We start from the raw sequence: 24,063 nt of genomic DNA on the forward strand, positions 1-24,063 counted from the left end.
AGAGAAATATTTCCCTTCATCCCTGTTTCTAAAATGGAAGACCCCTTATTTTTAAAATTGTCCCTTAGTTCTGGTCTCTCTCACAGGAGGAAATATCCTTTCAGCATCCATCTTGTCAAGCCCCCTCAGGATCTTATATGTTTGAATAAGATAGCTGCCTATTCTTTTAAATTCCAATGGATACAGGGTCAATTTGTGTCCCCCACCCCCATTTTATAAATGTAGTTTTAATTTAATTGGGGCATCAGATTTGGCATTTAGCATTAAAAGAAAAGCAGGACATTGTTGGAAGCAATAAAGTTAACAAAAATAATTTTAGACCAACATAGTTTACAAAGAAAATCTTAAATGCAAACCATTTGAATTTATTTTACAGTATATACATAACAGGAAACATCTGAATGGATCATGTCAGTAATTTGGCTAATCAATACAAATCAAAACATTTTGTTCCCAATGACCATACCAAATGAAAACATGGAAATATATAAAAAAAGTAACAAGCCCATATATGCAATTATGTTGATACTTTATACAAATATTAGGTACTGCAACTTGACTGAATCAGAATACCTCTAATACCAATAATGTTTTTGTGCTGAGTGCTTCCCACAAAAAATGTATCTACATGAGGTAAAAACACTTAACTAACTTTTGCTTTGTGTAAAGGAGCATACCACAGTTCGGGGAGAAATTCTGAAGTATGTTTATAGATTTGGCAGAATGAGGCTTACACAAAGAACAGTTTCAATTGACAAACTGAAATGGGATGTTGCAAACCCTACCATTTAGAAAAGTAAAGTCCAGTTTCAGTTGAAAAAGTTATTGGTGGGGAAATGTATTAGAGTGATACTAATGCAATGATATAGTGTTACACCAAAAGTTATGTATTACTTTATGAACCAAGACTTTTTAACAGTTTGCATGTTGGTATCATAGTTAGTTTAAGCTTTTTACAGTGTTTTTATTTTTCCATTTACAAAAAAGGACAATCTTATTTGCTTTTGGAGTCTTGTCAGCATGGGTTAGCATGACTTCAGAGCAGAGAAAGGCTACTGTTGTATTTACTTTTTACCAAGTAAAGTCCAGATGTCGTCAGGATAGTAAATGTTGGCCAACCCAATTTTGCGTGTGTTTAAAACATGATATATAAAATACAGCAACAGCTATTAAACTGCAGCACTCTTCTACTGCTCTTGAAAATAGGACAATTAAATCCAAATGGATGTCCTACAATTCACAACTTAACCACATGAGTAAAAATACATCACATTTTATCAGCATTATTGTGCAAACTTAATACCAGTGTACTTGCGAGAAAACTGTTAAAACCAACAAGCATACAAATGGATGAAGGTTTGGACTGCAACCCTTCAAAAGTTATTCCAATTCATATCTAAATGACTAAATTACACTTTAAAATGCAACAGTGTTAGTCAGATGATTAGATGGGTATACTGCTCATTTCTTGTTGCAAAATATATACTAATCTCAACTGAATAAAGTAAAACCAAAATAATTCCTTAAAAGCAGTACCCAAATTACGTTTTGCACCATGCAAACCTATACACATCTGTACAGTAAAATACTTACCTGTACATCATATGCACTACTATCTACATTACGTATTATAGTGTGTGACTTCAACAATATGAAGTACATACTGAAAAAAACTACACATTTATGTACATAGATTACATATGGTAAATCAAGCACTTGTGTAGTATTTTGAACTTAAGGTGACTGTGGCACTTAAAATGTTCTCCACATAGGTGTCATGCCACAATAAATAAAATATTGATTAGTTTTGTCTATGACAAATAGACAATACCGTGGCTTCTGAACAACCTCAAACATTCTTCAATGCTGAAGAAAGCAGTTGTGTATTTTCTATGTACACTCCCATGCAAACATCCAATGGCAATTAGTAGCTGTTTTCATGGCCAGCCAAGATGTACAAGTTGCTATTGGCAGTTGGGTTGTCTGTTGGCCTACTTTCCAGCACCACAACCCTACAAGGAAATAAAAAGCATACTTAATAGATCTGTGTTTAGTCAATAAGCAGCCAAATCAAATCACAATTGAAAAAGGTTTGGGTCACCATAGGCATTGTGTCTTGTGTTACTGAGCTCTACAGTCCAAGATTATGAATTCAATCGCACATTTGTGCTGAGCTTGCATATCTCAAGTAGGGCAACAGTTACATTATGGCAACTGGTCTCCACATCTCCAAGAAAAGAGGACAAAAATGCATGATTCTTACAATTTGCTATTCGGCAACCCCTTGTAGAAAATGTCTCTGCAGCCTTTTGGGTTCATCTAGCCATGACTTTCTTAGGTTCATACATAAAGAACTTATGGATCTACTGCGCCTATGCTGCTATACCAACAAGTCCTATAGTGCAGGAAGATGGAAAAGTAATCCTGGGAAACTAGATCATCGTCAGAATTGCACAGTCTAACTGAACTGTTACAAGCAAAACGGAATATTTTCCTCACCACCTCCCTCAAATCCAAAAGTAACATGAAAACCTGAGATAGGTTAAGATGTGGTCTGCATCTAAACTATTTTGAAATACAGAATGAGTAAAAAAAATTTGCAGCATCACACGTCTGCATTCTACTAACCTGTCAGAGCCTAAAAGTTTGAAGATTCTTGAATTATCACATATTTCTTGTGTAATCTAGAAAAAAGTTGTTTTCAGGATTAACAGAATTACATTTCTAACATGAACAGATTCATCCGTGAACTGTGTTAGTTGGAATAAATTTGATAGCTTAGTGTCAAAAGTTAACAAGCATCTGCTTCTTCCCCATTACTGTAAGTAGAAAATCAAATCTTGTTCTGAGAATGAATCAAATACAGATGAAAGATGTTTTCTGCTGTAAAACAACCCAATGTGAGATGACCAATATGAAAGTGAGCACAAATTATTTTAATTTACTGACATATTGTTCCTGATGGTAATTATTTACATGGAAGTTAAAATATCCAATTAGTAAATACAATGCTCACTGAGAAATCACTGGCTGTATAAAATTAAATTATGTTAACCGAACACTATTTATAGTAAATGTGTGATGTCAAATTATTTTCATTCAAAAGGTTTATTACAATATAAGTTACAGATGAAAATATTTGTTCCATTTACCTCATTTGACTTGAAACTTCTTCCCTGCATTCCATGTTTCCAGAAAGCAAGAACACTATCCTGTAAACAAACTAACAAACGGGGAAATGTATGTTATTGGCTACAGTTTTTCAACTGGCAAGAACTGTTGTTAAATAGTTCAAACCGAAAATGCCAATATTGGGTTTCAACAAATAAAAAGTTATACTTTGAGATTTGAAATACTGACTACTATTAATGTGACCTAAGCAGAACTGCATTTTAAAAACATGATCAAGAAACTGACAATATGAGAGGCATGACATGCAGAGGAGCTGATCACTTTTTTAAAGAATACCGTAACAAATGTTCTCAATGTTACATTGTGTCCTTTAGTGGAAGCCAATCTAAATTTGTTGGTTTTCAACAGCCAGTTGCCAATTGGAATATTTTTATAACTCTCCTGTGAAGTACTGGGACCCTGTCAATTGCCAGCATATCAGAAAGCCAGTGTTTACAGATGGATAATTACTTCTGCTTCTCTCATATTTCACACATGGAATTAGGCAAAATTGCAAAAAGTATACAGAACCTGTGTCCACACTACATAACAACGACATGTATTTATACAACACCTTTGCAGTAATAAAACATACCAAGGTGCTTCACACAAAACAAAAATCTAAGCCACACAAGATAATAATAGTTGAGATGACTAAAAGCTTGGTCAGAGGTTTCAAGCACTATTTTAAAGGAGGAAAGTGAAGTTGGATTGGATTTGTTTTTCACGTGTATCAAGGTACAGTGAAAAGTATTCTTCTGCGTACAGTCCAGACAGATCATTCCATCCATGAAAAAAAACATAGGACACACATAAATACAGTGGTGAGATATAGGAAGGGTACCCAAGAGCTTAGGGTCTAGGCAACTGAAGATGCGGCCAAAGGCAGAATGATTATCAGGGAATAATTAATATCAAGACATCAAAATCAGAAGAGCAGGGACATCTCAGAGGGAGTTGCAGGGGATTACAGATAAAGAGAAGGGTAAGGCCATGAAGAGAATTGAAAGCAATGATAAGGAGTTTAAAATCAAGCTGTTGCTTAAACTAGAACTGATGTAGGTTAGTGAGTACAGGAGTAATGGGTGGTCAGTTAAGACCCCAGTGACAGAACTGACTGAAGATAGACCTGATCTGTATGATTTCAGTAGATACAGGTGGAACAAAGAAAGATGCAGTGTTTGCACCAAGTCTGAATTTTAGGCGTGTATTTATGCTGGAAATGAAAACTAGATTTTATATAACCTGTTTAGCATTCATAGTTTGAGTACTGGCTTGGGTCACTGTATGTGTATGTGCGGAGTCTGCACGGTCTCCCCATGTCTGCATGGGTTTCCTCTGGGTGCTCCGGTTTCCTACCACAAGTGCTGAAAGACGTGCTTGTTCGGTGAATTGGACATTCTGAATTCTCCCTCAGTGTACCCGAAAAAGGGTCGGAGAGTGACGACTAGGGGATTTTCACAGTAACTTCCTTGCAGTGTTGTAAGCCTACTTATGACACTGATAACGATTATAAAAAATAAGACTCATGTTTGAAAATTTGTTGAACTGAATTAATAACTTAGCGATATATTTTGGCAAAAATAGACTCAAGCCGACAAACCTGTTGGTTGGACAATGCAGTATAAGTAGTGATACAAATTCGATATTTACAAATCATAAGTAATTCCCACTCTGAATAGCACACTGTTTCAGTGCAATATATCCTTAAGATTAAAGAGAAACCCTTACCTATTGTCTCAATTTGAAAAGTGAACGTTAGTTCTGACGACAGCTTTCTGCTTGATTTCAATCTACCTCGGAGATTTACAATCTTTAAACATCCTAGAATGTTAAAGTACAGAGTGAAACAAATAAGTAATTGAATTGAACCAGTTTTAGTACATTTCCAAAGACAGTATCAAAACAGTCCCTTAGAAGTATTCTAATTACTTGAGAACAAATTTATATTCTTGCTAATTAACTAATGAAGGACCCATTTACTGAAATAGGCATATCACTTACTAAATTAGTGTATTTCTTATTTAAAATCTACATGCACCCTTTCCAAGTACAGTATTATATATTTAACTTGACCAGTAGAATTCAACACCCAAATGTAATTGGTTTGAGTATAAAAATAGCAACCTGCTTTATATCTATGTCTCACTAAAATTAAGTGTATTGGTAAAAATATACTCCAATACTGTACCTTGGAATAACCCATAACAAGATGATCATCTGTTGAAAATGCATCCCAGATAAACCAACTGAGCTAAACCAATCTTAAAATATGACTTGCTTGATCCTTGCTACATTTTATTGTACCTTCTATAAACCTGAGATGCAACTAAATAGGAGCTGAATTGGCATTCTAAATTTTCAAACTACTTTTAAATGATATGACCTGCAGTGAACACTAGCTGAATCTGTTTAGTATATTTAAAGAGTTTAGGTTGAAATTTATCATTGAGAGGGGGTGCAAGTGGTACTCGTGAACATATATGCTCCGAATTGGGACAATGTGGAATTTATGAGGCAGGCTTTAGGTATGTTCCCAGATTTAGAGTCACATAACCTGATCATGGGAGGAGATTTTAACACAGTCATTGATCCGGAATTGGACCGGTCAAAATCCAAGACAGGGAGGAGGCCGGCTGCAGCAAAGGAATTGAAGGGGTTTATGGAACAGATGGGGGGAGTAGACCCATGGAGGTTTGCATGGCCAAGGGCAAAAGAGTTTTCCATTTTCTCACATGTCCACAAGGTATACTCTCGCATCAACTTTTTTTGTTCTGAGCAGGGCGCTAATACCGGAGGTGGTGGATACTGAGTACTCAGCAATCGCAGTGTCGGATCATGCCTCACATTGGGTGGATCTGCGGGTTAGTGTGGAGGGGGGGCAACGCCCGCTGTGGAGACTGGACATGGGGTTGCGAGCGGACGAAGCGATCTGTGGGCGGGTTAACAAGTCCATCCAGAACTACTGGAAACAAATGATACGGGGGAGGTCTCCGCAGCGACGGTTTGGGAAGCTCTAAAGGCAGTGGTCAGAGAGGAATTAATCTCGATACGGGCCTTCAGAGAAAAGGCAGAACGGGCTGAGAGGGTTAGGTTAGTGGAGGAGATATTCCAGGTGGACAGGAGATACTCGAGGCCCCGGACGAGGGGCTACTGAGGGGGTGGCGGAGGTTACAGACGGAGTTTGGGCTGTTGACCACAGGGAAAGCTGTGGAACAGCTGAGGAAGGCAAGGGGGGCGATTTAGGAGTGTGGGGAAAGGCTAACAGAATGTTGGCACACCAGCTCAGGAAAAGGGAGGCGGCCAGGGAGATAAGTAAAGTATAGGCGGGAATACTGTCCTGGACCTAGCGGGGGTGAACAAGGTGTTTAAGGACTTCTATAGTAAATTCTATGAGTCGGAACTCCCGGCTGGGGTGGAGGGGATGAGGCAGTTTTTGGATCAATTGAGATTTCTGAGGGTAGATGAGGATCTGGTGGAAGGGCTGGGAGCCCCAATTGAGATTGAGGAAATAGTTTAGGGGCTGGAGGGCATGCATGTCGGGCAAGGCCTCGGACCTGACGGCTACCCGGTGGAATTCTATAAGAGGTTTTCAGAGATATTGAGCCCACTGCTGGTGAGGACATTTAATGAAGCAATAGAGAAGAGAGTCCTCCATCCAACAATGTCACAAGCCTCTATTTCATTGATCCTGGATCGGGAGAAGGATCCGGAGCAATGCGGGTCATACAGGCTGATTTCTCTACTGAATGTGGATGCCAAACTGCTGGCTAAGATACTGGCCACAAGGATAGAGGCCTGTGTCCCAAGGGTGATAGGGGAAGACCAGACGGGATTTGTAACGGGCAGGCAACTCAAGTCCAACGTTTGAAGGCTTTTGAATGTTATTATGATGCCCTCAGAAGGAGGGGAGTTGGAGGTGGTGGTAGCGATGGATGCAGAGAAGGCTTTTGATCGGATGTAGTGGAATTACCTGTGGGAGGCGCTGGGAAGGTTTGGGTTTGGTGAAGGCTTTATTGACTGGGTGCGGTTGCTCTATCAGGCACCAGTAGCGAGTGTGCGTACGAACCGGCTGAGGTCGGGGTACTTCAAACTACACCGAGGGACGAGGCAAGGGTCCCCCCTCTCCCTGTTACTGTTTGCTCTGGTCATAGAGCCATTGGCCATGGCGTTAAGAACCTCTAGGAACTGGAAAGGGCTAGTTCGGCGCGGGGGGCGGGGGGGGGGGGGGGGGGGGAGGGAGGAGGAGGAGTGGAGCACCGGGTCTCTCTTTACGCAGATGACCTGCTCTTGTATATTTCAGACCCATTGGAGGGGATGGGGGAAGTAATGCGAATCCTGGGGGAAATTTGGCAATTTCTCGGGGTATATATTGAACATGGGGAAAAGAGAAATGTTCGCGATCCAGGCAAGAGGACAGGAGAAGAGACTGGGAGAGCTGCCACTTAGAATGGTAGGGAAGAGCTTTCGGTATCTGGGAATCCAGGTGGCCCGGGAATGGGAGGTACTGCACAAGTTAAACCTATCCCGGCTGGTAGAACAAATGGAAGGAGACTTTAAGAGATAGGACATGCTCCCACTATCACTGGCGGGGAGGGTACAAACCGTGAAAATGATAGTCCTCCCCAGATTTCTGTTTGATTTCAGTGCCTCCGCATCTTCATCCCAAAGGCCTTTTTCAAGCGGGTGAATGCTCTACGCAGGGTTAATATCTCCTCATTGTGCAGCAGGCTTAGCCTGATACATTTTAAGGTAGTCCACCGGGCACACATGACAGCGGCAAGGATGAGTAAGTTTTTCGGGGTAGAGGATAGGTGTGCGAGGTGTGCGGGAAGCCCAGCAAATCATGTCCACATGTTTTGGGCATGCCCGAAGCTGAGAGGCCTTTGGCAGGGTTTTGCTAAGGCAATGTCCACGGTGCCGAGGTGGTGCCGAGTCCGGAGGTGTCGGAAGAGCCGGGAGTTCAGGGGGCGAAAGAGGCTGACGTCTTGGCCTTTGCCTCCCTGGTAGCCCAGAGACGGTTCTTGTTAACGTGGAGGGACTCGAAGCCCTCGTGTGTAGAGACCTGGGTTAGTGACATGGCTGGGTTTCTCAGTCTCGAGAAGAAAAAGTTTGCCTTAAGAGGGTTAATGGTCGGGTTCACCCGGAGGTGGCAGCCATTCGCCGACTTTCTCGGGGAGAATTAAAAGGTCAGCAGATGCAGTATTCCGGGGAGGGAGGGGGGGAAGGGGGGGAAAGAGGGTGGATTGTTGTTTTATGGTTGGGGTGTGTGAAGATTGGGGTGGGGGGGGTAAATGTTTATTATACCATGTTGATTGTTAATGTTATTTTTGTAAACATTTTCAAATAAAGATATTTATCATTGAGTCACCTATTTAATGCGTAGTGGAGCTTGATTGCATGTCTCACCCTGGAAATCTAGCAATCATAATATATACTATCAGAAGTTATGGGGAAAGCTTGATTAATTTTCTTTGTCAACAGTTAACGGCATCCTGAGACTACACAAACAAAGCTTTTTCAGTAGATTATAGCTTGCACAAATAAGATTTTTGAGTCCTTCCAATAAACGGTATCAAAGGGTTCATAACAATACAATGATTAATATAAATGGTAAATGTTTGTGTTGCTGGAGCGGCATTTTTGTTGAAGCTTTTCACCTTGCTCTCATTTTAAAATTTTTTTAGAGTACCCAATTATTATTTTTTCCAATTAAGGGGCAATTTAATGTGGCCAATCCACCTAGCCTGCACATCTTTGGGTTGTGGGGGCGAAACCCACACAAACACGGGGAGAATGTGCAAACTCCACACAGACAGTGACCCAGAACCGGGATCGAACCTGGGACCTCGGCACCGTGAGGCAGCGCCTCCCCTCATCTTGCACTCATTTGGACATTCGTAAGAATGCAATGCAAAGGAAATCAACAAATGTTTACAGTATAAAAAGCGTGTTGATTGCTTGAGCCATTGCCATGGAGAAAACACCAGTTGATGATGACTGACAAGTGACTGCCAAGCATTGTTTGAAACTTAAATCAGGCACCTCGACTCCAATTGGTCAAGGAATTACCCTGAGGAACCAGCGAATGTCTGTCACTATTTTGCTTTGCTGAAACAGATGTAATGTGTATACATCTTTGTCTTCAAATAACAGGGCCTAGTGTATTAATATATGGAGCTTCTAGTGCACAAAAATGCAAAACAGGATGTTAGGTTGGAGAATAGATTTGAGCACTGCTCCATCACCTCTGAGACCTGGGTTTGAATCTAACTCAGATTAAAGGAATTAAAATTTCCCTGCCAAGGGCAAGTACCTCTCATGATACCAACATAGGGAGTCTCAAATCACTGTCTTAGATCAGTAGCACAATACTGACTATAACTCAGAACAGATTGGCACTAAATTATTAATCTTGCTTAGAAGGGGTATAAAACCTAAACGCAACGGCTTAGGACATAGCCAGCAAAACATTGATAAATTGGTCTAGATTCTTTTGAGATTGATTTGAAAGCATACTATTAGGTAAAGTAGACATTTAACTGTTCAACTGATGCTGGTAACAGGGCCAGTTGTTTCTTATAAATTGACCACAGAACTCATGGAATCATACAGCACAGAAGGCGGCTATTCTACCCTTTGTACCTGTGTTAGCTCACTTAAAGAACTCGAAGTTGTTCAGAAATATCTACATGTAATAAAAAGCTAGTTACAGCATTTACTTTTCAATCTGGTACTTGTTCAAAAGACATTAAAGTAGCCATTTTTGGAATAAAAAGTAGTGATTTTGTTTTGGAAACTTACGATCCATGCAGACGATTATTGTATCTCTCTCCAGCTGTGTCACATGGATGACATTTGCCTGTGGCACATCTGTAACAAGTGATAACACAGTTTTACTCATCCTCAGCATATTTACAATTTTCTTTTAAACAGTCATTTTCCTTGTTCCTAGTTCACAGACTAGAGGAAATTACTCAGGCTTTGCTGCGTGTTTGTAACCTTTAATTGCTATTTCCCCCATGAGTGTGCAGTGCTGATTAAAAGCTGCTCTATTCTGACAAGTTAGGCAATCATCTCAAAATGTTTGTTTCCTCATAATTGTTTGTGTTCGAGTTGATATGTTGTGAAGTAAGACAGGTAGCACAAATAAAACTTCAGCATTGAATTTTAAACAGGCTTCAGTAAATACTCACATTTACCTCTCAAATGATCTGGAGGAAGACAAGAAATAAGGCAAAGTTGCAGAATATTTATCTAACCCCACATTAAGCCATGCTCACTTTCTTTTCACAAATGATGTGTAGCAAGAGCAGAATGCCTGACTCATTCCTCTTTTACACAGGAAGTTGTTGGGTAATTTTGCAAAATAAATTTCTCTCTTCAAAAAATGTTAACCTCTTAAGAAATTCTATTTTACAGCACTTGGCTAATGCTCAGTCAAATGCTCATAACCATAGCACTCACACGTGACAGCTGCAAAGTATATTGTCTTTTCATAGCATTATTACAAAAAGGGCTAATGACAACAAACTTGTGCACTAATCCAGTCCATTTTTCCACAGAACCCAGCAAAGAAGCCAACAGCTATTTTTTTTAACTAAATTACGTTATTTTGATATTATTGTCCTTTCTCCGAAATTAGAAATGTAGGGCTAGTCTTGGTTAATGATCTATGTAGATATGCAACATTACTGTACAGAAAGAAGCTGTCTTGTTCAAATCCAATCTCTTTCAGTTTTTCTGTACTGCATTAATGTTATTGTGTGAAAAGACTTGGTTACTTTTACTCAGCTAAAAAGGCTACACAGGTTGTGCTGGAAAACCAAGTAAACACATAACTAAATAATAGGCAAAATAATGCAAACAAACAAAAATGCAAGAGAGATTTTACCCTAATCTACATGTTGCTAACCTCTCTTTCTCTCTCTTCTTCCCCCCCTAAAAAAAACAGGCTAGGTGTACCCCCTACCAAGAACAATGCTGTAATCTCTACTGTTCTAATGTTGCTCTGTAGTAAGGACTTTTTGAGCAAATCCCACTCAAATCCTTCTCATCTTCAGTCTTGATCTAGCCTTTGGTTGGCAATCTTAAATTCTTTATATATAGTATACAAAATGTGTCATGGAAAATTACATGGTATATTTCCAATTTTAAAAAAAGTAAATTAAAATCATTTCGAATTATCTACAAATGAGAACTGACATACCTGTTTCAGTAAACCAGCATGAAGTAGAATTTGGATTGACGGTTTCAAATCGTACTACTTGATTAAGTTCTGTTCCTTTACTGACAGCAACACATAACAGTGGGTATTCTTGTTCTGGAACCACTAGCAATTCAAAAACTTTCAATGGATTTGGCAGAGGAAAGTCAACATGCTGGGGCAAAAAACAAAATTTAAAGGCTTTATTTCACACCGTACATCTGGGATGAATCCCTGGGTGTGCCAAATATATTAACAAATATATAATACAATGCATTTCGAATTTTTGAGCATTAATAACCAATTTATATATAATGTTCTAATTCATACTCAATTAACTTAACAAAGTAGATCAGATGAAATCATTTTGCAAGATATATATCTCTGGCAAATATAGTGACTTTGTAATATAAGGACAGGAAAGTCAAACCAAACCAAGCATAAAATGAGATTTTGAAGAGAGGAGAACATGGTACAAGTTTATCACATAAAAACATAAGAAAAATATCCTCCTATCCTGAACCTTCTGCTTACAGATATTTGACTGTTCACAAACTAATTACAGATGAGGAAAACTACTTATCCTCATCCAGGAACAGCTTTTTCCCCACAGCTACTAGACTCCTCAACGATTCTTCCTCGGACTGATCTGTTCCCTGTAAGAACACTATTCATGACGTCCTATGCTGCGCTTGTTCATGTATTTGGTTTGTTTGACCTCTTGTTCCGCACTGTAACCAATCACTGTTTGTCGATGTACCATTTGTCAATGTACTCTGTCTATTATGTACGTACTGTGTACGTTCCCTTGGCCGCAAAAAAATGCTTTTCACTGTACTTCAATACATGTGACAATAAATTAAATCATATCAAATCGAAGTCAAGAAAGACCCAACAATTTTTCTCCCCACCCACTCCAAAAGAGAAGGAAAAACAAAAATCCTACCTAACAGTTCAGACTGAAGGACCTCATTTTATATTCCCCCCCCCCCCCCCCCCCCCCCGAAAAATCAACCTTGTGGTCTTCATGTGAAACAAGAAGCATCACACACATCAAACAACCTCCCTTCCCTCCCAGGGATAAGGTATCAGAGTTCTTGTAAATATCAGATGAACTGACATTTAATCAATTTTTCTCCTTTGACATATCAAACACAAAGAACAAAGTGAGGAATTTTGGTATGTTTTTCATGCACTATCTGCATGATAATGCTAAATTGTTTAAAAAGAAAATTTCAATAGCTCTAACTGGTCCAAAGATGTGAAGGTTAGGTGAGTTGGCCATGCTAAATTGTCCCTTGGTGTCCAAAGATGTGCAGGCTAGGTGGATTGGCCATGATTTATGTGCAGATATAAAGGGGGTGGGCCTTGGTAGATGCTCTTTCAAATGTTCAGTGAAGACTCCATGGCTGAATGGCTTCCTTCAAGGCAGAAGGGCGGGTTAAAAAGGTGGTGAAAAAGGCATATGGGACACTCGCTTTTATCAATTGGGGCATAGATTACAAAAGCAGGGAGGTCATGATGGAGCTGTATCGAACTTTGGTGAGGCTACAGCTGGAGTACTGTGTCCAATTCTGGTCATCACATTATAGGAAGGATGTAATTGCACTGGAGGGGGTGCAGGGAAGATTCACCAGAATGTTGCCTGGGATGGAACATCTAAGTTATAAAAAGATGTTGGATAGGTTTGGGTTGTTTTCTCTGGTGAAGAGAAGACTGAGGAGTGATCTGATTGAGGATCCCCTTAGTTGATGGGTCAGATATGAGGGGACACGAGGTCAAAGTGAGAGGGGGTTGAGGGGAGATTTGAGGAAAACCTTTTTTTAGCCAGAGAGTGGTGACGGTCTGGAATGCACTGTCTAGGAGGATGGTTGAGGCGGGATACCTCACATTTGTTAAAAAGTACCTGGATGAGTACTTGGCATGACATAACATTCAAGGCTACGGGCCAAGAGTTGGCAAGTGGAATTAGGTGGTCAGGTCAGGGACTTTTTTTTGTTGCTAAATTTAGAGTTCCCATTTTTTTTTCCAGTTAAGGGGCAATTTAGCGTGACCAATCCACCTACCCTGCACATCTTTGGGTTATGGGGGTGAAACCCATGCAGACATGAGGAGAATGTGCAAACTCCACATGGACAGTGACCCAGGGCCGGGATTCGAACCCGGGTCCTCAACGTTGTAAGCAGCAGTGCTAACCACTGTGCCGCCCATGTCAGGGCCTTTCATGCATCAGTGCAGACTCGATGGGCCGAAGGGCCTCTTCTGCACTGTAGTATTCTGTGATTCTACACTGCAGGGATTCTATGGATTCTAATTACTTTAGCAAATAGTTGCTTTATTGTTATTTTTTCACAGTCCAGTTGGGGATTTTGTGGAGGTGATCTGGCTTGTAAAGTAGGTAAGGTAAAGTCGTTATAGTCCCAGATTACCACAGGCTGCTTTCCCTTTGAGGGGGAGAGCTGACTGGTGGTGAGTTAACCTGAGGATCAGCACACATCCGGCAATGGGCGAGGCCTTCATGAATAACCGCGGCCGGTACGGGAACTGAACTCACGCTAGCCGTGCTCTGCATCACAAACCTGCTGTCTTGTATGCCTATAGTGAGTGTCAGGAAATAGTGAGTATAATTTTCATTAGAACACTCTTCTTTAGAAATCCATTTTGTTGCAATGCTAAATTATTACATTGTGATAAATTATCGGAGGACAAACTGATTAAAAAAGTACCACCTAGGGCAGCACGGTGGCCTAGTGGTTAGCACAACCGCCTCACGGCGCTGAGGTCCCAGGTTCGATCCCGGCTCTGGGTCACTGTCCATGTGGAGTTTGCACATTCTCCCCGTGACTGCGTGGGTTTCCCCCCCACAACCCAAAAATGTGCAGAGTAGGTGGATTGGCCACGCTAAATTGCCCCTTAATTGGAAAAAATAATTGGGTAATCTAAATTTTTTTTTAAAAAAGGAAAAAAAAGTGCCACCTTAATAATAATCCATTAGCTCCTAATGTTTTTCTCTATGTTGCATTATCTGTCCATTTTTCACTTGCATTTTACAGGTAAAAATAAACCCATATATGTGAGTTTGGACTCAATGAAAGTGCAAAGCTGCATATTTTTAAATATTCCACTTACTTTGATTAACATAAACTTTTGCATTTGCTCAACCCACTCCAACAAGACGATGCTGGATTGCAATGCACCACAAAGGTATTTGTGTCCTGTGTAAGGATTTCTTACTGTAACAAACAATAAGCAACTTAGTATTTTTTTCCAGCACTGTACATAATATCTTAGGTTGCATGATTTTTCATGAGGTGATAACAGAGAGAGAGGGTGGACAATGGTAATGCAGCACATGTCATTTTAACTGGATTTTCAAAAGGCCTTCAATAAGGTGTTTCATAATAGGCTAATGAATAAGTTCAGAGATGTGGCAGAGTAGATAGCGAGAAACCGTTCCCACCTGTGAAAGGATTGAAAACGAGTGGGCTCAGATTTAAAGTCATTGGCAAAAGAAGTAAAAGTGATATCGTGAGTGATTAAGGTCTGGAATGCATACCCGGAGTGTGGTGCAGGCAGATTCAATTGAGGCATTCAAAAGGGAATTTTATGGTATCTGAAAAGGAATAATGAGCAGGGTTATTGGTAGAGAGCAGGAGAATGGCACTAGGTATTTTGCTCATTTGGAGAGTTGGTGCAGACACAATGGGCCAAATGACCTCCTCCCTCTGCACTACCAATTCTGTGCTTTGATTAATGTGGCGTCAGGGGACAAGTGGTGGAGTAACTGGCTTCAAGACAGGAAGCAAAGTGTGGGAGTAAAGTGTAGTTATTCAGAATGACAGAAGGTGAGAAGTGATGCTCCATTAAGATCATTGCTGGGACCACTGCTGTTCACAATTTACATTTAACGATTTGGACTGGAATGAACGCAATTTCTAAATTTGCAGATGACAACAAAACTGAGGAGGACTGTAACTAATTACAAGACATTCATAAACTTGCAAAGTGGGCAAATAATTGGCAGATTAAGTTCAGTCCATATAAATATGATTGTTCATTTTGGAAGGAGGCTACTATTCCATCTCCAGCCTAACTTCCCTTTCCAAAGTCCTGGGAACTGTTGTTAGCACCCATTTCTATTCCTAGCTTTCCGGAACTCCATGTTTGAATCCCGCCAATCAGGTTTCTGACCTTGCCACAGTACCGAAACTGCACAAAATCACAAATTATATTCCATGTTAATGTGATGAAGGTAAACTTTCCTCCTCATCCTATCTGCAGCTTTTGGTATGGTCAACCAAGCCATCCTCCTGCAACACCAGCTGCGAAAGGCTGCTATTAATGGATTCAATTTTTAACCACCTAAGAGAAGAATCCTAGCGAGAGAATCACTTACAGTGACTACCATTCCCATTCCTGCACTATTACCTCTGGTGTCTTCCAAGGATTTATCCTTGACCCCCTCCTATTTAACATCTATATGCTGCCTTATCATCCAAAAGCACAGCATTAATTTTCACAAGTATTCTGACAACATCCTACTCTATATCACCACCACCTCTCTCAACTCCTCCGCTGTTGCTAAATTATCAAACTGCTTATCTGGATGAGCTGAATTATTGGGAAGACTGAAGCTTTTTGCTCCCTGCTCCAAGCTCTGTTCCCTAGTCACAAACTCTATCTTTCTCCCTGACAACAGTATGAGATTAAACCAGTCTGTTCACAACCTTGATGTCACTTTGACCCAGATTAGCTTCCGACCACACATCTGCACCATCAATAAGACTACCCATTTCCACCTGTGCAAAATCACTCGACTTCACCTATATCAGGATATCTGCTGATTAAACTCACTTGTGCCTTTATTACCTCTAGACTAAACTAGTCCACTGCACTCTTGGCTGGTCCCCCACATTCTGCCCTCCATATGCTTGAAGTCTTCCAAAACTCTGCAGCCCATGTCTTAGCTCGAGCCAAGTTCTGTCCATCTATCACGTCTGTGCTAACTGGCCTACATTAACCTCTATTGACCAAGCAACATCTTGATTTTAAAACTCTCACTGTTTTCAAATCATACCATTGCCTTGTCCATTCCCATCTTGAGCCCCACAATCCTCTGAAATATCTGCGCTCCTCTCATTCTGGTATCTTGAGCATATCCAATTTTAATTGGTGGTCCTGCCAGCAGTTTTCTCAGCTCCTTAAATCTAGCATACCTTCCCGACACCTCTTTCCTCCTTTAAAACCATCTCTTTGAGTAAGTTTCTGGTTGTCTGACCTAATATCTCCATATGTGGCTTGGTGTATTTTGTTTTATAATTGCTTCCTGTTAAACACCTTTGGAAGTTTTGTTACATTGAAGGCACTATAAAACACAAGTTGTTTTTGTTGGATGGTTGTGAATTTTTGGAATTCTCTACCTCAGAGAACAATGGATGTCCAGCCATTCTGTATATTCAAGACTGGATTCAAAATATTTTTAGACACTAAACAAATCAAGAGATATGGGGAAAGGGCAGAAAAGTGGAGGAAATATAGATTATCATTGAATGGCGGTGGCTGTAGACAGTATGGTCTATATTTTATGTTCTTATTCTCAACTGGACAGGACCAGCACTTTACATTGGGATATTTAAGAAAAGCAAAAATATTTCCTTACCAACACAGCATTTTTGGCAGCCTTTTGTATCTGGAATTTTTGTAGATACTGCAAACTTCCTGTAAAATAAATTTTAAGAATGAGATGCTTAATGCATGCAACCATTAATATATACATTAATAAATAATGATAGTTAAGCTAGTAGCAGATTGTGGAGTCAAACATTGACTTAGGTTGAGCAAGTCGACAGTGAATGTTAACAGTCTAACACAATCCTCTACTTGCTCAACATCCAGTTCCACCAGAGGGCTCTGGATTGCAATCAGTAGCCACAACCCCAAATAATTTTTCTTCCTCTAATCCAGAGGCACAAAGACCAACTATGGAGCACCTAACTGTCACTCCAGCTGAGCTGACAACAGCACTTGATGCATTTATCCATTTAACCTAGGGAACCCTACCAACGTTTGGATTTAAGCATCACATTTTAAATGCTGAAGCAAAAGGGCACTGATGCCCCACAATGCCAGTGACCAGGGTTTGATTCCAGCTTGGGATGACTGTGCAATTTGCATGTTCTTCCCATTTCTGCACAGGTTTCCTCCCACAGACCAAAGGTGTGTAGGTTAGGAAGATTTGCAGTGCAAAATTGCCCCTTAGTTCACAAAGGTGTGTAGGTTAGGTGGGGTTACGGGGATAGAGTGGGGGAATGGGTCAAGGTGGGTGCTCTTTTAGAGGGCTGGTGCAAACTTGAGGACCGAATGACCTTCTTCTGCAAAGTAGGAATTCCATAGATGCTAACAGAATTAAATAAGTAACAAAATTAAATTCTTGTCAGCAAGACATAGAAAATAGCATACAATAATATAAAAATTGCCTTCGGCCGTTACAGGACATGAAACAGGAAAATGCTGGAAAAATATCCTGGAAATCATTTATATCCTGACCAGATGGTTTGCACAATTATAGCGCAAGATCTTCACTGTCTGCTCTTAGACAATATGCTGAAGACAGCTTGTAACTTAATTTATTCATTCAGGGAATGTCAGCTTTGCTGGCAAGGCCAGTTTTTATTGCTCATCTCAAATTCCCCATGAGGTGGTGGTAGTGACAACTGAGTAACTTGCTTGGACATTTCAGAGGGCAGTTAAGAGTCAAGTAAAATGCTGTGGGGCTGGATTAAGAGCAAGTAGAGAAAGCAAATTTCCTTCCTTAGACATTAGTGTACTGTATGGATTTTATAAAAATCCAGGCAGTTAGATGGTCACCATTACTGATATTAGCATTTTATTCCAAATTTATTTAATTAACTGAATTTAAATGTCCCAACTGCCATGGTGGGATTTAAGCAACAGTTCAAACCTCTGAATTACCCTAATATACCCTAATAACCCTTAATATAGTAAAGCACCCCAAAGCGCTTCACAAGAGTATTATCAAACAAAATATGGATGCCAAGACATGTGTAAAACAAGAAAGGTAGATAGTTGGAGGAATTAGGGAGAGAATTCTAGAATTTAGACAGTTGAAGGAATGGCTGCAATGTCGAGGCACCTAAAATCAAGGGTGCAGAACAGGCCAGAACTTGAGGGGCAGAGATAGTTTGTAGGGCTGGGAATGTTAAAAGAGATAGGAAGGGGAGTGTTCTTGGACAGATTCGAGAACATGGATGAGAATTTTAAAAATTGGAGACTTTCGGTGGCAGCATGTAGATAAGATCGCTCCCAGCAGGGTTTCTGATTTTTGATCCTTTTTGCCTGGTTCTCGGGGAATTTTAGTGGTCAAACCCGGCCTATCTAATTGTATAGGCATCTGTTGACGAAAGTTCCAAAAAAAGGTTGGTGGCAAGAAGGCTACGAGTAGCAATCCTTCAACGAAGCCAGAAGGTTCACGAGGCTCATTGGGAGGGTAGATGGCCTCGGCAGGTGTGGCTGCAACAGTGAAGGAATGCCACTATATATTTAAGGCAGGATGGTGAATGACTTGGAGGGGAACATCCAGGTGGTGGCTCCTTACGTGCTGCCTAAGGAGTCTTGATGAATTCTTGCAGAGCATCTTGTAGATGATACACACTGTGCTACTGTGTATCGGTGGTGGAGGGAGTGAATGTTTGTGGGAGGGGTGCCAATCAAGCGGGCTGATTTGTCTTGGATGGTGTCAAGCGTCTTGGGTGTTGTTGAAGCTGCATTCAACCACGCAAGTGCATTATTTTCCATCACATTCTTGACTTGTGCCTTGCAGCTGATGGACAGGCTTTGGGGAGTCAAGACGTAAGTTACTCGCTGTAGGATTCCTAGCCTCTGACCTGATCTTGCCACAGTATTTATATGGCTGGTCCGGTTCGGTTTCTGGTCAATGGTAACCCCCACAGGATGTTGATAGTGGGGGATTCAGTAATGGTAACGCCATTGAATGTCATGGGGCGATGGTTTGATTCTCTCTTATTGGAGATGGTCATTGCCGAGCACTTGTGTGAACAAATGTTAATTGCCACTTGTCAGCCCAAGCATGATTAGTGTCCAGGTCTTGCTGCACTTGCACATGGACTGCTTAAGTGCCTGAGTTGTCATGAATGATACTGAACATTGTGCCACCTCTGCTGCACTTGCCCTGCCGTTGGAACAGGGCATAAGGACATACCCAGGGATGGTGATAGACATTATCTGTAAGGTATGATTCCTTGAGTATGACTATATCAGGCTGTTGCTTCACTAGTCTGTGAGACAGCTCTCTCAATTTTGGCACAAGCCCCCAGATGCTACTACAGAAGACTTTGCAGGGTCGACAGGGCTGAGTTTGCCAATGTCGTTTCCAATCCTAGGTCAATGCTGGGTGGTCCATCCGGCTTCTTTCCTTTTAGGCTTTGTAATGGTTTTGATACAACTGAGTGGCTTGCTATGCCACTTCCGCAGCATTTAGAGTCAGCCACATTGCTGTGGATCTGGAGTCACTCCAGTCCAGGTGAGGACGACTGCAGATTTCCTTTCCTAAAGGACATTGGTGAACCAGTTTTTTTTTTTTGCAGCAATCGACATTGGTCCATCATTAGACTTTTAATTCCATATATTATAATAATCTTTATTAGTGTCACAAGTAGGCATACATTAACATTGCAATGAAATTACTCTGAAAATCCCCTAGTCACCACACTCCAGAGAATGTTTGGGTACACTGAAGGAGAATTAGAATGTCCAATTCACCTAAGAAGCACGTCTGTCGGTACCTTTGGGTAATTCCACATTTTTATTGGATTAAATTTCCACCATCTGCTGTGGTAGGATTCAAACCCAGGTCCCCAGAGTATTACCATGGGTCTCTGGATCACCAGTCCAGTGGCAATACCACTATGCCACCGCTTCCCAAATTGCACACACCCTCATTCCATTTCAGTATCCCTCAATTTCTTACTGTGTCACCCAGAACAAATTTCTTAGATTTCCAATGAGTATGAAAAAATTGCCTCTTACCTTGGAAGTATTCTGTCAGGCAGTCTATATGCCGGAATAGAGACGGGCAATTTTTGCATTTGTCTAGCATACTCAAAAAGACCCAACAAATTGTGAGAGTAAAGCTGGGAAGCTTTTCCTGAAGAAGAAAAAGAAAAATGCCTTTCAATCACCAAAGTATCTACACGTTTCTTCGGATTATGAAACAGTAACTTAAGGAATTCTAGGTTTATATACTTATTTTGAATGAATTATCTTTATTGAATTCTTCCTCTAGTTACACTGCTTAGTTCTAAGGTATTTTTATATCTGCTCAAAATTATAAGAATACATCACACTCTCTTTTTCGTCCAACATTGACCTTTGTGACTTTAAATGATTTGCGGCATAGTGAATAGGTTTTTCATCTCAACTTGATCTTTGGTGGTAGGCCATCTTTAACAACCGAGTGCTGAAAACGTTCCCAAAATGCTACTTGGGAGGAAGTACAGGACTTTGATCCAGCAACAATGAAAGCATAGTAGTATATGTTTGAATCTGAATGATGTGTGCTCGAGGAAGGTTTGGAGAGGAGCTTGGAGATGATGGCGTTCCCATGCAACTATTGCTCTAGCCCTTCTTGGCAGCAGCAGTTGCAGGTTTGGAACTTGCTGTCAAAGAAGCTCAGGTGAAGGGCAGCTCGGTGGCACAGTGGGTTGGCCCTGTTGCCTCACGGCGCCGAGGTCCCAGGTTCGATCCCAGCTCTGGGTCACTGTTCGTGTGGAGTTTGCACATTCTCCCCGTGTTTGTGTGGGTTTCGCCCCCACAACCCAAAGATGTGCAGGGTAGGTGGATTTGAACATGCTAAATTGCCCCTTAATTGGAAAAAAATTAATTGGGTACTCTAAATTTATATTAAAAAAAGGAAGCTCAGGTGAGATTCACAAACTGAAATCTTCCAAATGCTGTTCTCTATATTAGATCCCTTTCAAATATAAATCTCAGTCATGAATGAGTTAGCATAATAAGACATTACTTAGAACATGGTATTTATGGAACAGGAAGAAAGTTGGTTCTCGCCCTCCCCCCCCCCGCCCCTCCCGTCTCGACAATAAAAGACATTTTCCATTCCCCCAATAGAAGACATTTTCCATTTAAGTACATATAAATATATTTTATTTAAAATGGGGTTGCTGCTATCATAGGAGATAAAGAAATTTGTCCCGTGTGACCCTGATTCTTGAGGAAAAATGTCAATACTTGCCAGAATAAATACAGCAGAAAGAAGACATATTAAGAGAGAAATATTTTGGAATCTATTTTGACAATTGACTGACCTTAGTTTTCTATACAACAATTTAACCAGATATATTGAAGACAACAATGAATAATGTCTACGTACAGGAAGAACATTTGTTATGAGGATGCATTTCTTTACAAAAGAAAAAGGTACAATTTTTAATGTACTGTAATTAGTACAATGGAAAGACTGCCAGCCAGCTGAATAAACAACTTGCATTCTATCCCAAGGCATGGACTCTCAAACTTCGAAGTGTGAAAGACCTTGGGCTGGATTCGCCATTTCTGAGACTAAGCGTTGATGCCAACGGGAACACATGGACCTTCACAACAGAAAAATCGGCAGCACACCTGCACCTATTCCACTACTATTAAGGGGCTAGCACCAGCGCCACGTGGAACACAAATCAAGTCCGATGAGAAACGGTGTCGGATTCGGCAGGTCCGTGATTGACACTCAGGAGGCTGACAAGACGCAGCCACACATAAACGATCCTCCCCCCCACACACACCATCCCAGCCATCAAGATGGCTGCAAGGATAGCGGCCCCAAGATTTACCAACGCCGATCTGGAGCCCCTCCTGGACAAGGTGGGGGAGAGGTGGATGACTGTATACCCCAGCCTGAGAAAGAGGCTGCCAGGTGCCGCCGTCCGTTGTGCCTGGGAGCAGGTAGCAGAAACAGTCAGCTCTGTGGGCACCATCGCCCGGACCAGCATTCAGTGCCACAAAAAACTTCCCAACCACCTCAGGGCAGCCAGGGTGAGTAGGCAGCACGCTGCCCGTGGCACTGACCCTGCCCCCCCCCCCCCCCCCCCCCCACACACACACACACACACACACCTGTAGCCCGCACCCTCCTCCCCCCAGGGGACAGCTGAATCCCCATCCTGCCAGCACCCATATCAGCCGCCATGGCTCAGTGCCCTGGTCACTGAGGCCAACTACCTAGCCCTCGGGCTGCAAGTGTCGGACCGTCTAACAGTGTTGTTGTATATGTTGTATACCTGGACATTGCAGAAGCGCTCCTCAACATGGCCCAGCCACAGCAGACCATGGCTGGGAACATCAGCAGCATTGCTCAAGCGCTGGTCAGCGTGGCACAGACACTGAGGGAGGTGGCCCAGTCCCAGAGGGTGATGGCACAGTCACAGCATGATGTGGCGCAGCCCCAGACGGAGATGGTCCACTCCCTGTACTCCATAGCCATGAGCATGCAGAACCTGGCCGAGATCAGAACAAGCCTCCAGGACTGGCAGCACCAGGTGGCGGGGGACCCTCAGGGGATGGCTCCGTTCGCACCCCCGTCCTGTGGAGAAGCCCGAGGGCTATCGGCACCCTGAATGAGGAGGAGGTGATGGACCTGTGCCGATGACTCTCGGAAGGAAGATGCCACAACACCGCAGCACCTTGGACTTCCCCCCTCTTGACCCTGGCGCATCTGGTGGGCAGCAGGCAGAACAGTGCAGCATCACGCCACCTGGGACACCCGAGCAGCGGCCGGGCCCATCCAGGCCGGGTCGCCCCGGAAGACGCGTGCCAACGGAGACCCTAATCACAGGCTGGGAGTCGCAGCTGGCTGCCTCCACTCCTGCAGGACCAACTGGGGAACCACCTAGACGTAGCTCAGGGCCCATTAGGCCAGGAAGTTAGACACCAGTTGAGTTGGCACAGGTGCAGGCCACAGTTTAGTTACAGGGGCGCGGGCACAGTTCTGTCAATATTTGTTCACGATACACACCTGTTACCACCGATACAACTTACCTCGGTGCTCTGTTGATGGATCTGAGGGGTGGCGGGGGAATGGTGCAGACCCTGTGGGTGGCCCGTGCTCTATCCCCCACCCCCTCCACCGCAGGGACTCAGTGCGACCGTGTGATGGAATGGCCAGCCCGCACGCAGGGATCACCCAGGTGGAAGGTGCAACCGTGGGCATTAGTCAGATAGTGTCATATGATGCGGAGCGCAGTGCTCATCGCAGAGCAGGTTATCATTATCCTTCATCCCATGGACAAGACCCTGTCACTAACAACCCAGGGCCCAAATCCCGTAGTGCTGCAGGTATATATCATGGAGGGGATGCAGTGGGGTGGGGGTTTCGGGGTGGGAAATGAGGGGATGTGGGGTCAGGATGTGGTGCCCGTGCCTCTGTCCAGCTCCCCCTCATACTTGGTGAACCTGGAGGTGATCAGAGCATCCCGTACGTGTTGGCCCTGGCGCACACATTGTGCGGCCTCCCGTGCCTGCCTGGGCCCCATGTCCTGCCCATCCTCCTCATCAGTCGAGGCCTGCCCTTCCTCGTCATTCTCCTCCAGCAAGTCGCCCCTCTGCTGTGCGATGCAGCATGCCACCACAAAGCGGGC

General features: G+C 42.3%; 1 protein-coding gene across 9 annotated transcripts in view; it reads right to left on the reverse strand.

The window, feature by feature from the left end:
- Nucleotides 1-329: 329 nt before the first annotated feature.
- Nucleotides 330-24,063, reverse strand: part of LOC119970060 (mitogen-activated protein kinase kinase kinase kinase 3) — a 354,117-nt gene continuing 330,383 nt past the window's right edge. For 6 of the 9 annotated variants that reach the window (XM_038804101.1, XM_038804091.1, XM_038804084.1 and 3 more), the window contains 10 exons: nt 20,444-20,561; nt 17,037-17,095; nt 14,507-14,610; nt 11,381-11,552; nt 10,368-10,385; nt 9,976-10,044; nt 4,903-4,995; nt 3,153-3,223; nt 2,629-2,684; nt 330-2,012 (listed from right to left, as the gene is read on the reverse strand). In XM_038804101.1, the coding sequence (XP_038660029.1) occupies nt 1,925-2,012; nt 2,629-2,684; nt 3,153-3,223; nt 4,903-4,995; nt 9,976-10,044; nt 10,368-10,385; nt 11,381-11,552; nt 14,507-14,610; nt 17,037-17,095; nt 20,444-20,561 (848 nt within the window). In that variant the 3' untranslated portion in view covers nt 330-1,924. The remainder of the gene's footprint in view (nt 2,013-2,628; nt 2,685-3,152; nt 3,224-4,902; nt 4,996-9,975; nt 10,045-10,367; nt 10,386-11,380; nt 11,553-14,506; nt 14,611-17,036; nt 17,096-20,443; nt 20,562-24,063) is intronic. The other 3 variants (XM_038804074.1, XM_038804051.1, XM_038804041.1) reach the window with 2 other exon arrangements.

The sequence above is a fragment of the Scyliorhinus canicula genome, chromosome 1, assembly GCF_902713615.1.
Source record: "Scyliorhinus canicula chromosome 1, sScyCan1.1, whole genome shotgun sequence".
NCBI classification, from domain to species: Eukaryota; Metazoa; Chordata; class Chondrichthyes; order Carcharhiniformes; family Scyliorhinidae; genus Scyliorhinus; species Scyliorhinus canicula.